Here is a 13,739-nt window from a genome sequence, read left to right as displayed (position 1 = left end):
CCCATCTGCAGCAGATAGTAATGAATGATCAGTCATCTGTCCATTTTCAATCCTGGAGTAATTTACAGTGATATTAAACACTGATGCTACTAATGAATTGTGTATCCCAAAGTAAACCTGGAGTTGTACTGCTATTTCTGTCTTCCCCAGTCAGTGGGTGAAGCACCAGTAATTTTCTTGTCCCAGTACTTTTTAGCCAGGGCAAAATCACAATGATTTCTCTAAGGAACAAAATACATTGCATACTGCAATGATACATAATGGTTTTCCTTTATATTAATGAAAGTCACAATTAACTGATGAAATGAGTGGATTTACTTTGAATGTACCCTGTGGAGCTGAATTTGCCTGGAACCTGGAATTAAATTCTCTACATTTTGTTATATGAATTTCTCAGCTGGCTAATTGTATTATAACAAAGAATACAGGAAAGAAGAATATGAGCCCAAGATTGCTTGGAAATAAAAGGGCTTGATTCTTCATGGCCTTTTACCATTGTGCAGTTACTTATTCTTGTGCAAAGCAAGTGTAAAATATTAATATTCTGAGTTTTGTGATGTTTTGCACCCACTGCATAACTAACTACATTCACAGATTCACAGCTGAAAGACAGAAAGGCCCATTAGATCATCTAATCTAACCTTCTATATGTAAAAAAACCCAACCATTACATTTTATCCAGTTACTCCCATATTAACACTCAGTAACTTGTGTTTGATTAAACCATATCTTCTTGAAAGTCATTTGGTCTTTATTTGAAGACATCAAAGGATGGAAAATCCTCTATCTGCTTTGGTATCTTGTTCCAAATAATGAGTTGCCCTCAGTCAAAAACTTGTACACCTTATTCCCAGTTTAAATTTGTCTGCTTTTAGTGCCTAGCCATTACTTCTTGTTACGCCTTTCTCCATGAAATTAAAGAACCATTTGTACCTGGTATTTTCTGCCCATGAAGGCACTTATACATTTTAATCAATTAGCCTGTCAATCTTGTTTTGATAAACTAAACTAAGTGAGCTCTTTAAGTTCTCTCAGTAGAAATCAGTTTTAGTCTTTTTTGTGGCTTTCACACCCTCTTCCATTTTTCAGCACATACAAGATGCAAACAGTGACAAACCATGCTTACCTAACATACAGATACTGAGATATGCGTGATCTTTCCAGAGTGTGTCAGTCTCCATGGTTTTGCATAGGAGCACTGTGTTCTGTTCTCTTACAAGAGCAGAAGGTAATGCTGAGTATAAAAACTTAACAGATGGCATTATTTATTCTGTTGATTACAGGTGAAGGGGCATCTGATAATTCATGTCGACAGACATACTGTGGACCCTATCCTGAATCTGAACCAGAAGTGAGGGCTGTGACCAGTTTTCTCAAAGCACACAAAGACAACATTAAGGGATATATAACTATGCACTCTTACTCACAGATGGTTCTGTTCCCATATTCCTATACTATGAACAGAAGTAAAGATCATGATGAGCTGGTAAGTGTTAACAAGTATTACATGTCATCTATATTTCAAACCCCATTCTCTTGCAGAATTGGGCTCTAAGGAGGTGTGGGAAATGATTGTCATTAAAATGAAACACCACTAATATACAGACCTATATATAGTGATGTTTCTTTTAAACATGGATTTTGGGTTACTTTTTTTTAATCCAAAAATTGGGGGTTTTTTTTATCAGAGAAAAATAGGTTCTCTGCTCATGACAAAGTCCGCCCTGAGTCAATCCATTTAAAATTGGGTCCTTTTTGGGTTCAGGAGTCTAAGATGGCTGGATGTGGCAGTAGTTATATCACTCCCTTGTGTGCTTCTGGATACAAAAAATGGAGTGCCTTAACAATGGAAGGCTTTGGAACAGCTTTGACTTTAATATAAGGCCATAAAGAAGGCTGAAGTTGGAAAGGTTACTGTATGATTAAAATTGGGAATTTTAGTTTTGGAGGACATGAAAAAATAGGGGGTTATTTATTTTGCAGGGATTGGGCATCCCCTTTTTCTGATATTTTCAAGGCATTTCTTAAGGGGAAAAGACAAGGTAATTTGGGATCTTAATAAGGTGTTTACACACATTCAGATCCAGGTTTCTTATAGTTTATACTTTAATTTGACTTGAGTGGATCTGCAACTTTTAAAAATAATGCCTCATTTAATAATAAATTGCACCCATAACAGTGATATGTGATTGCAAACTTAACTGTGGGTTAATGAAGTCTATTTTTCTGTAATGGTCCTCATGGTATTATGGAGATAATCACTATTTGGGTCTCAAAGTGTCTTGATCCAACAAAGCACTGGAAGTCCAGGTAAGGAGGAAGAAATACCTCTTGGTTTCTGTTGGTTATGAACGCCTGTTAATAACATTCCTGAATTTAGACCTGCTAAGACCCGAAAAAAGGAGACCCAGTCCTATGGCCCTCCAGAAGTCCACAAAATCAGGGACTTGCGGAAGTATGGGTTGTGTGGAATCCTCTCTGACAAAAGCGATAAGAAGGATAACTAGGAAATAAAGGTTTCTGCATTTTCACCACTGGCCAGCTCCTCTTCTCCATCTAAGCCCTTGGGTTTATCTAAGTTTAAAAAAGAGCTGTAAGATAGGCTGGGTGAGCTAATGCACATAGATTAATAAAGCTATATGGGTAGCTGAAGAACCTAATCAAGTCCTCAGAGTATGGGAAAGAAGAGAAATTCCATAGAGCAAAATACCCCTTCTCCTGAATCTGAACTCCACATGGAAGAGGGACACTTGCTCCCAAGGCCTCCTGCATGGCACCAGAGAAGAAGCAGGAAAAGAGAGCGAACCAGGAAGGATTTTTCTCCCCTGTAGGACCTGCTGTCTTAGACACAGGACATGGAAGAGGTGGGCATGATGCTTTTTGTACCATGAGACCTCCAGCAGGTCATGGGGATGTTGGATTGCCCCCTGCATGTGCTGCCTCTATTCCCACCTCTCTTTTCACTGCACAGATCTCTTGAAGTCTTTCAGGACTGAATGTCTCCTTACTGGGAGCTCTTTTCTCTTTTAATATATTTGTTATCATTGTGAAACACAGGCATTAACTTATTTGATCAGACCATAAGTCCAATTAGTCTAGTATTCAATTTCCAGCAGTGACCAGTGCCAGATTTTCTGAAAAAGGAAAAAAAAAATCCTTTAGTGGACAAGCATGGAATAACCCATCCACAAAGGAATATAGTTTCTTAACTCCTCTCAGATAATGACTGCCTTATACCCTTAGGGCAGGGGCGGGCAATTATTTTGGGCAGAGGGCCGCCTACTAAGTTTTGGCAAGCCATCGAGTGCCACATGACAGGCAGCCCAGGGCAGATTAATATTCATTTTCTAAATTTTTAGGGGCCCCACGGGCTGGATAGAATGGCCTGGCTGGCCGCATCCGACCCCTGTGCCACGTTTTGGAGGGCACTGCCCTCCCCCCGCCCTCTTCCCCCCCAGTCATGTACCCCACCTTTCCCTCCTTAAGGTATAACCTTTCTATCTCCTCCATTTTTTTTTAATTTTAGCTAATGCACATGTGAACACAGATAAAAGAAAATCTTAAATATGTTGCTTTCTTCTGTGTGGTGCAGAGAAGTGAAATAAACTAATTATTGAATAATTTGTTCTTCTCTTTTGTTGAGGAGCAGAATATAATTTCTCATTATAAAAACTCTCACTTTAAGGTGGAATTTGGTAGGTTTGTAATAAGGCCAGAATGATGGGATAAGAATGTTCAAGTATCAGTCAATATAATGTGTGGATTCAGGTATTGCAATCCCCAGTTGGGGTTGCGAGGTATTTTTTTCTGAGCAGGCAGCATCTAGTAATACCATGCTTTAGAGCAGAGGTTCTGAACCAGGGGTACATGTATCCCCAGGGGGTATGTGACGCCTCATCAGGGGTTATATAAGGTATATTTCATACATTGCCTAACACAGGTCAAAGGGCCTAAAAAAAGTGTTGACAATTTGAACCTGCCGTAAAACATGCATGCGCCATGGGATTACACGCAGTTTGACATAAACAATTAATTTCTGATTGAAAGGGGGTACGTGAAGTCTTACTCTGAGGCCAAGGAGTACATCGACTGAAAAAGGTTCAGAACCGCTGCTTTAGATCTTCTGCTGGTCACCTGCAGGGGCTGAGAAGGAATTTCCACTCTTGCCACCCCCCTTAACTAATGCAATATTAGTTTGTTTCTCAGGGTTTTTTTGCCAGAGGAGAAGTGGGGGAGGGTTTCCTAGAGTTGTGAGGTGTATGGGGATTGGGCTCCTCCCTGCACTTGCAGTACGGTACGATGGGATTTAATGTGTAATCCCACAATCACGCCTTCTGCAATGCACGTGCGGTACAGCAGAAAGTGTGACTGTGCGGATCGTGCATTAGATTCTATCGTTCCTTTACCTGAACATGTAGAAAGGACCTTAGAAAACTCAGAGGTTACTAGCCAAAAGGTCTTGCTTTTCTCTTCAGAGTCAAATCGTTGCCAGATATGGGGTCAGGATGGAATGCAATGGCAGGGCACTGGCTGTGCTCTTGTCTTCCCTACTTTTCACTTATTGCAAACTATAGAGAGGGTTTGGTTTTGTTCCTAATATGCTTTGTGGTTGTTGTGTGAGAAGTTAGAGCATATGATTTTAAGGACTTTTGACACAAATGGTTGTCTGCAAACACAGAGGACTGAACTCAGTGCTGTCAAAACCCATACCAATGCTATGTTCTTACAAAAACACTGTGACAGGATGGGCGTGTCTACATGCCACCCTACAACGGTGCGGCAACGCACTATGTTGCTATATGCTATATGGTGAGCTATGGCGACGTAATGATCAGGTGGGTCTACATGTGATCACCAGCTATGTCACCGCAGCAGTATGCTTCCTGGTTATAGGGCACTGCTATGGTAATGTAATGGCGAAATCTTAATTGTGCGCCATGCGCACGGTGCAGTAACCACTCGTACTGCACCGTGTTTTAGTACTTCCAAAAGGAAGTACTAAAGCACGGCACCATAGCAACATTGCCATATGGCAATGTGCAGGCACACTCAACATAAAATAAACAAGATAACTAAAGAGAATAGATTTAGTTTGGTAATAGTTTGCTGCTGAAAGGTGCCCATCTAAATTACAACATAGAAACAATTTGTACAATGTGCATAAATTAAGGTAACCTTGTTTTAAATACATCTATTACAAACTGTAATACAATCAAACCTGGGGACAACCACTCTTAATAGGTCTACTATCTCCATTGTGTTTGTGGTGTGTATGGATCCCATTTTTACTGGCTAATAAAGCTGACTAATACTTTGTTGATTTCAGCAACTTCTGGCAAATAAAGCTGCTGCTGCTATTAGAAAGACATCCAGAACCGTTTATCAGTCTGGCCCTGGTGCAGAAACAATCTGTAAGTATAGCTTTAAGTACAATAATTAGCATAATAGAATATCCTCTCTAACCTGATGAAGCAGGTTGTTGAACTGAGACCTAAAATGAAGAGTTTAGTATGCTTTCTTTTCTTTCTCCTACAGATTTAGCTCCTGGGGGGTCAGATGATTGGGCATATGATCTCGGCATTAAGTATTCTTTTACCTTTGAACTCCGGGATAGGGGACAATATGGATTTTTGCTTCCTCCTCATCAAATAAGACCGACTTGTATTGAAGCACTTTCTGCTGTGAAAGAAATCGCTTCGCATATCATGATTAATCTTTAATGTATTGTCATTCCATAACTTTAACAAGCATTTTATGTGGCTTGATGAGGTAGTTGTTTGTTTTAGTGTGACTAATTTTAGTTATTTCAAATAAAGAAATAACATACTCCTCGCTTATATGTATTTTTTGTATGGAAGCAAGTTTGACTACTTCTGACCTTGAAATATTGCCTCACAAACTACACCCTTATCACAGTAAGCTAACGCAGGCACCTGCAATAAGGCGAGTGACACAACTGACTGCTATCACCGTGCAAAAGCAACTCCCCAAGCCACAATATCCAAGCATATGCCATTCAGTTTTGGATCCCTTCCTTCAGAAAGGACTTTTACTCCATGGTCAGACTGGTACAGACTCTGGGCGGTTTTGCCTTCTGCTGTGGTAGGGAGCATGTGGTCCTACGGAGTGATGTCTGTGTTGTGTCAGAACTGCAGTCATCTTACTAAGAGTTTAGATCAGAGCAAGGCAAAGTCCGGCCTCTGGGCTGGATTGGGCCCATAGTGGATTTCACTTCCCAGCATCCCCTGCCTGCCATTGCTGTGGCTGGTTTTCATAGAGACCCAAGCAGCAGGTGGGGGCTGGGATCTCGCAGCAGTGACAGTGTGGTTGGGAACCAGGGCAGAACTGTGATCTGCTGCCCTCATGCTCCCCAGCAGAGGTGTGAAGGCAGAGGATCAGGAACCTGCTCCAGCTCTGCACCACTCTGTCACCGCTGCCCTGGCCACAGCCCTGGCCACGGAGCAGTATCCTGCCCAGCTGTGCCTCCTGCCAGGGCTGCTGGGGCCAGTCTCCATGGAAGCTCTGGCCCCCACCTCCTGGGGGCTCCATGGAAACCAGCCAACGACCTGGGCAGGGGCTGCTGGGAAATGGAGTCTGGCCATTTGCCAGAGCTACCATTTTTCCAACCCCTGGTTTAGATTATGGCTAGGGACCTACCGAATTCGTGACTGCGCGATGTTCACGGAAAATGTGAAGTTGGATGGGCTCTGCAAAAAATGGCAGGCACGCTGCAGGAAAAAAACATGACTGAAAATTAAATGCTTCCCTGAGGGAGCCTGCAGTCCTAGTGGCACTGCATCTCACACTGCTGCCTGCTGGGAGACAAGAAGGCTGCGGCATGATGCCCACCATCCCACCCCTTGCTGCTGATTGGCTGAGAGGGCTGCTTCTTGTGGGACCCCACCCTGTCCACCAATCAGTGGTGAGGGGTGGGGCTGCAGGACAACCTTTGCAACCAATCAGCAGCAAGGGGGAGCCTCATGACAGCCCTCACAGCCAATCAGCAGTGAAGGGGCAGGGTCGATGGGGTTGCTCTGCCAATCAGAGGCATGGAGGGACCCTACTGTGAATATGGCATCCGGCCATTAAATCTCCTGGCCAACTTCTCAGTTAGGGTGACCCCTAATTATAGTTTGTACAGGATGGCCTGCGTAGGGATGATTTTGCCTCAGGCAGGCGGTTGGACTCACTAGATGACCTCTGGAGGTCCCTTCCAGCCCAGCTGCTCTGTGATTTTTATGGTTTGCTCCTGGTGAACCTCTGGCGCATCTCCTTTGCACCCACCACCATTTGCCAAAAGGGGATGCTTAAGGAAGTCCCAACTGTTGCTGAAGTGCTGGTGTACCCCACTGGTTAAGTCCTCCCTTGAGCCCCGCAGAGTGGAGCGTGCACACGCTGGCTACGGGCCTGAGCGACACCCAGCTTCAGGGTTTTTAGGTCAAGATCAGGTGGTTGCTGGCCCTAGGGCTGCCAACTCTGTTTGAACCGACTGCAGGTTTCCGGGCCATCGACGTGCCCGCGTGCTCACGTACATCAGTAAAGCACTGCGGTAGCTAGGAAGGCAACTGCACGTTTTCAAAACCCACTAGACTACTGTATAAATTGGATTCAGCATTTGATATTTATTTGAAGGAGTGCCCTATCATTCATCTCCCGGGTGGCTCTCAGCAGTCTCCTGGAGAGGAGTATCTAATTCCTGGAGACTCTGGACAATCCTGGACGGATAGCCACCTGCGCTGGCCCGCACAGCTGCCTCTCGCCCTTTCCGGCTCGTTGGGCCGCACGCGGCAGGGACACCGCAGCTGCCCGCTCCGTCCAGGGAACCCACTGAGGAGACGCATCCTTCAGCAGAAGGGAGGCCGTGGCGAGGGGCTGGCGGGCAAACGGCGCACGGCCAACACGCTCGGGTCTAAGGGCACGCGCCCCCCTCACAGCCAGAGCCAGGCCAGCCTAGGCTCTCTGGGCAACACGGGGTACCGGGAGGGGCTGCACTCAGCCCAGCGCCTCGCTCCCCTAGAGACGCACGCCTCGACCGGAAATGCCCCTGCCCCTCACCATCATGGCGCCGCGGCGGCTTCGGGCAGCCACCTCTGACGTCACCGAGGGCGGGCGCAGGGGACGCCGGGCCTGGTCGGCTGCGGCGCCTCGTTTCCCGGCAGCCCCCGCGGCCCGCGCAGCGCTGTGGGGTTTGGCGGAGCGCGCCGCGCTCCAGTTCTTTCCTCCCCGTGTGGCTCCGCGCGCAGGCCCGGGAGGACGGACTCCCCCCTCGCCCCCTCCCACCCGCTCCGCCCCGGGCGGCGGCGGAGGAGGCGACGCGGAGCGGGCCGGCAGCGGAAGGAGCAGGTGAGTGCGGCGGGCCGGCGGGGGGCTCGGGCCTCCCCGCCCCCCCGCGCGGGGGCAGTGCGCAGGCGCGGGACGGGCGGGGCTGGGCGGGCTGTGCGGGCTGTGCGGGGGCGGTGGGGTCGCTTCCTTCTCGGTGGTCGGGCCCGGCTCCGGCCCAGCGCTGCTGTCCTGCCGTCCTCTGCTGCAAGGACAGGCCTCTGCGGGGGGGGGGGCGCCAGGGCAGCGGGCACCTCAGACCGATCGAAGTAGGTAGGTAGGTGTTCAATGCACACATACACGTATAGACACACACGTATATTAGGGTTACCATATTTCTAGTTTTAAAAAAAGAAGATGCCTGCGGTGCGAGGAAGGGTGGGGTATATGCCGGGGGGGGGGCAGTGATATGGCAGCGCCCTGCCCCTGCCCATTCTGCTGCCCCGCTCCCCTGGTGGCCCTTCCCACCCACAGGTACCAGCCACTGGGCCAGCAACTCCTTGCTGCTCCCTGCCCGCCCTCTTCCCCCTCCCCCTTCCCTGCTGGAGGAGTGTGGGGCGGCACCTCCCCCCCCCCTGCAGCTCCGCCCCACCAGGCAAATGCACGCGCATATGTGCACACACGCCTCTTGCATCCAGTCCTGAACTGCTCCCACTCCTTGACTGGCTACATACTAGCCATATATGTGCGTGTACCCTGCCTCCAATCGCCCATCCCCAAGCAGCTCCTTCCTGGGGCAAGCCAGGAGCAGAGCAAAATCCCCGACATTTGATTTTATTTTGATCAACCGCCCAGACTGATATCAGAGGATCTAAAAAGAGGACATGTCTGGGAAAACCTGGAGGTATGGTAACCCTAGTAGACGCACACATGTGTAGACACACACAGAGCTGGTGAGTGCAGTGGACTGGTGGGGGGTAGCTCCGGCCGCTGTGTGTCATTGTGTGTAATGTACATTCATACGCATATCTACTTAGATATATTTTTGTTTGTTCTGCATATTATATAGGCATGTATATAGTATATATGTGCCTCTGTAATGCGTATAGCACATGACAGCTTGTGCTATATCTAAAAATATTTATATCTGCCTAGATATAGATGTGTATGTCTAGAGCTTCAGTCCATTAAAGCTTGTGCTTTATATACAGACAAGCTTTTGTGGGCTGAAGCTCACTTCATTAGGTGCCCAGGGCCCAATGGAAGCTGTCTGTTAGACCGAAAAACTTTGTTTTGGAAAAACAGGTTTTTCAAGTGGAGATGTGAGGAGCATCTTTCAGGGCAAAATGGTAAAGCGGACAGCCTCTGTACTGTATTTTAATTATTTCTGTAATAGTAGCACTTTCACTTCAGCCTTCTAGAAAGAGCAGGTCAGTCATGACTTACTCTTGCAAAAGTTCTGTTAGGAAGCACTTACCATTCCTGATATGTACCTGTGTACAGACCGTATGTCATGTATATCTGTATAAAGATCAGGCATGAATAAAGATGATAAAAGGAATAAAAGAGGTGAGCCTAACTAAAGGAGGAGGTATAATCATAATACGGTACTGTAAAAATTCTGAAAAATACACATTCTGAATAATTATTTCTGTATACTGCCAGGTACAGGGTTTGTCATTGGTACTGCTAGATTGGGTTTATTTTACATAGGAATCAGTATTTTGGATGTTAGGCGTTTGCAAGGTAGCTTTATGTCTAGGAATATATATAACATTTACCAATTTTTAGCATTGTGATAGAGAGAAGAGGTTTTTTAAAGTTGAAGATGACTTTACTTTGCCAGTGTTGTGGTATGGAAATGTTATGGTATTGATTGAGAAAGGACTTGTTTTTTAAAAGGGTACTGTATCATTTTAAAGTTGGGTGCTTTTCATTGTTTCTAGATAACTTGGATAGTGTAGCAAAAGATATATTTATACACTGCCTGCTCCTGTTAGTGACAGCTGAATATTTTTTAAAACTTTATCATATATTTCAGTAGCCCTGGAATGATGTTGTAGCCATACTGCTCCGGGAGATATGCACAAGGCAAGGATGTTTGTGTATGGTTATCTTTTTTTGGACCAGTACAGTTCAGCAAGGATGTTTCTGGATGGTATATTTTTTTGGACCAGATGCATGTTGGGATAGACTTAGACAAGTTTTTGAATGCAGGGAGAAGGTCCATGAAGAAGAACGCACTTCATTTGAAAGCTTGTCTAAGTCTATCCCAACATGCAATTGGTCTGAAAAAAGAGATAATATTTTTCAATATATGCTGTATCTAGCCTGAAGGCCCAGCCTGGTACTTCTGTGGACCAGCCCTGCATGCTCCTTGCAAAAGATGTACTAGCTCCCAGCACTGCACTGTATGCAGCACATGCTGCACCTGGGCCCATGTTGGACTATTCTATGGCATGCACTGCATGTGATGCCTGCACTGAGCTGCCCCTGCAGGCTGGATCCAGCGAATGTTGAAAAATAGTATCTTTTTTTGGACCAACTTCATGTTGGGATAGTTTTAGACAAGTTCTTGAATGCAGTATGTTCTTCTTCAGGGAACTTCTCCCTGAAGAATAATACACTACATTCAAAAGCTTGTCTAAGTCTATCCCAACATGCAGTTGGTCCAAAAAAATATACTGTCCAGAAATATCCCTGCCGAACTGGACTGGCCTTGGATCCAGTGCACAGCCCTGGTCTGGCGTGGATGCTGCATGCAACAAATGCTCCAGTCTGGCCCTGTGTGCTGCATACAGTTCATGCGCCAGCACTAGTCCCTGTGCATTGTGCAGCCTGCCCCATGTGGGCTCCATGAGCTGCATGCAGTGAGCAGGGCTGGGGCCAGCACATGCTGCATCCAGTATGTGGGTGCAAGACCACAGGCAGCACAGTGGGCCATATGATAGGCCTCTACAGGTATCTTTGACACCTTTGAGTTATGGTTTTCTCTTTTCTAAAAGCAGATCAGTAGACATTTTAATGTTTTATGGGAACATTTCTTTTAGGGCTTTTTGTTTGTTTTATTTTTTCAAAATGTGAACACTGGGTGTATTTGACCTAAAGATGTAAGCTTACATCCAAAGTATCAGAGTACATTTATATTATGTCCTTTTATTTTGTAAGTCTGTTGTATCAAAATACAGCAGTTGCTGTTATTTAAGTGAGTCTCACTGGGTATAGTATTCAAGTGTGCGTTCATTAGGAGAAGTAACATGCTGAGGTACAGTCTCTTTACTAATTTAATATCAATAAAATTAATAGGATTCGCTAAATGATGATTGCTATTTTCTCTTGGAAAAAAAATGCTAAAAATTACTTGTCCCCCAGGATGATAAGTAGGAAGGTCTTTAAGGTGTAATGATGTCAGTAGTACCATATTGAACTGCATACCATATACACCTTTCCCCCCAAAAATACCCCTTCAAAATTGGTGTGCATGTTCTAAGTGAAGATTATTTCCGTACTGGGGTGGAGGCATTGGCATGCTAGAATGGCTGTTGGGGATTGACTCAATGGTGGGCATTCAAGAGGGAAAGAGTCTACTCTTCAGTGTCAGCCAAAAGCTGCTGCCACTTTGTTGGTGACTGTGACAGGGTTAAAGATACCTGCAACAAAAGAGCGAGTGGTAAGTGAAGGGTGCATCGTATCCCTGTTGCAGGCCTGCATTCAGCCATTACTCTGGAAAAAAAAATCTTGATTTTGTCTTCTCAGAACAGGTTGCATGGTTTACTGGGGCTGTGTGGTATGGAGAACATGTGATATATTCCAGATTTGTTTTAATTATTCCCTTGGCTTATATTTACATGGAAAATGAAAAAATATTTCTTAATGTTAAGTAGAATAAATCTCTAAGGTCAGTATAAAGTTGGCTGATTTCTTTCCCTATATTCATGAGTTTTTGGGTGATAGTAATAGAGAATATTTAGTTACTAAGTTATGTCACATCACCAAAGTATGTTTCCTTCTAATTATAGTATTTAAAAAATTAGTTCCCAGTTACGGAAACTATTGAGTGCTTCAGACACTCAATAGGAAGGAGATCTGGAAATAGACTCCATTAGCAGGATGTGTGAATTTGACAGCAAGAATGAACTGCACTGGTGGTCAGTGGAGGATTGATTTTTGGATTATGGTCAGCGGGGCTAGGAGTACTGTAAGAGAAAACAAGAGAGAATGAAAGTAACTTGGAAATTTTTATGGGGATTTTGTGTTTCATTTGCTTTTGGTTGTTTGTTAAATTGCTGGCTGGGTATGTCAGAAAAAAACTTCCCTTCCCTTCTCCTGCCTGCCTTGAAGTTTATGTAAAGAGGGTGGGGGGAGGGCATTTCACACTTGCCATAACCTAAATGTAAAAGGAACTTTTATTTTTTCATTTAAAATCTCTGCTGCAGGTTTGTAATAATATACATAGTAATCAGTAAGTGAAAAATGTATTGTGCATTCAGATTTCCTTCAGTTTCATAATTGTGTGTATTTTACATATGGATGTTAAGATGTACTTGCTTCTATCTAGAGAATTGTAACTGGGCCCTGATCTTGCAATAAGCTTCAAATAGGTGAACACCGTTTCCCTACCCCGCCCCTCCCTCCTCCCTGAAGAAGTCTAACTGTGAAAATCTAATTCCAGGATTGTTACCTTCATATGTACTTCAGTGGATATGAAAAACAGTATGCCATGCAGTCATATCCTGTTGTTTTCACTTGCTCTATAGTTGTCAAACTTTTTTCTGGTTACTAAAGCACATTGAGAGTTAGATGTATGTCAGAATTTAAGAATGGCGCTGATCTTGGGTCATCTGAATGAATGCACACTAAACTTATGTTTAAAAAGCAAACAAAAAATATTTAGTGTGACAACGACCAGAAAACAAAAGAAAAAAGTGGCTGCATAGAATTTTTTAAAAACTTTCTTTTGGCTCAGACTACAAAGAAATTATAGGCCAAAATGTAAGTTGAAAGGTTTTAAGCTCCTAACAGGGAGTTAGAATGAAAGTACTTATTAATTCATAACTGCACTATTATTACCACCATCTTATAAAATAATTATCCTTTCTAAAATCTGTTCAACACTTTAATTTTCTGTGGCAGTGAATTCCAAAAACGTAATAATTGCTCTGTGAAGTATAGTTTTAAAAATCAAATTTGTTGCCTTTGTTTCATTGAAAATAAAGGGCCATTCTTATTACAAGGAAAGATGAATGGGGACTCCTTTTATACCTTACATCATGATGTATACTTCTGTCGTGTTACTGTACTACTTTTGCACTAAATCTCATTTTACTCACCTCATATGTTGAAACCCCTTTCCCATGCCATAATCAGTGCTGTTCTTGTAACCTTTCCTGTTTCAGATGTCTTTTTTTAATGAAGCCTGTTAAAGTAAATATTTGATGTGTCCTATTAATCTATGCTTTATCATTTTAATATGTTTTGTA

General features: G+C 44.2%; 2 protein-coding genes across 8 annotated transcripts in view; both read left to right on the top strand.

The window, feature by feature from the left end:
• Positions 1 to 5,827, top strand: part of CPB2 (carboxypeptidase B2) — a 38,355-nt gene extending 32,528 nt beyond the window's left edge. Inside the window, exons 9-11 of the mRNA XM_014608367.3 lie at positions 1,284 to 1,486; positions 5,327 to 5,411; positions 5,536 to 5,827. Of these exons, the coding sequence (XP_014463853.1) occupies positions 1,284 to 1,486; positions 5,327 to 5,411; positions 5,536 to 5,720 (473 nt within the window). The 3' untranslated portion in view covers positions 5,721 to 5,827. The remainder of the gene's footprint in view (positions 1 to 1,283; positions 1,487 to 5,326; positions 5,412 to 5,535) is intronic.
• A 2,222-nt stretch (positions 5,828 to 8,049) lies between these two features.
• Positions 8,050 to 13,739, top strand: part of ZC3H13 (zinc finger CCCH-type containing 13) — a 65,435-nt gene continuing 59,745 nt past the window's right edge. For 6 of the 7 annotated variants that reach the window (XM_019500447.2, XM_059727455.1, XM_019500448.2 and 3 more), the window contains exon 1: positions 8,050 to 8,343. In XM_019500447.2, the coding sequence (XP_019355992.1) occupies positions 8,060 to 8,343 (284 nt within the window). In that variant the 5' untranslated portion in view covers positions 8,050 to 8,059. The remainder of the gene's footprint in view (positions 8,344 to 13,739) is intronic. The other variant, XM_006275997.4, reaches the window with a different exon arrangement.

This window comes from Alligator mississippiensis, chromosome 1 (genome assembly GCF_030867095.1).
Source record: "Alligator mississippiensis isolate rAllMis1 chromosome 1, rAllMis1, whole genome shotgun sequence".
NCBI classification, from domain to species: Eukaryota; Metazoa; Chordata; order Crocodylia; family Alligatoridae; genus Alligator; species Alligator mississippiensis.
The sequence above is the reverse complement of the archived record's forward strand: the minus strand, read 5'-3'. Positions and strand labels throughout refer to the sequence as shown.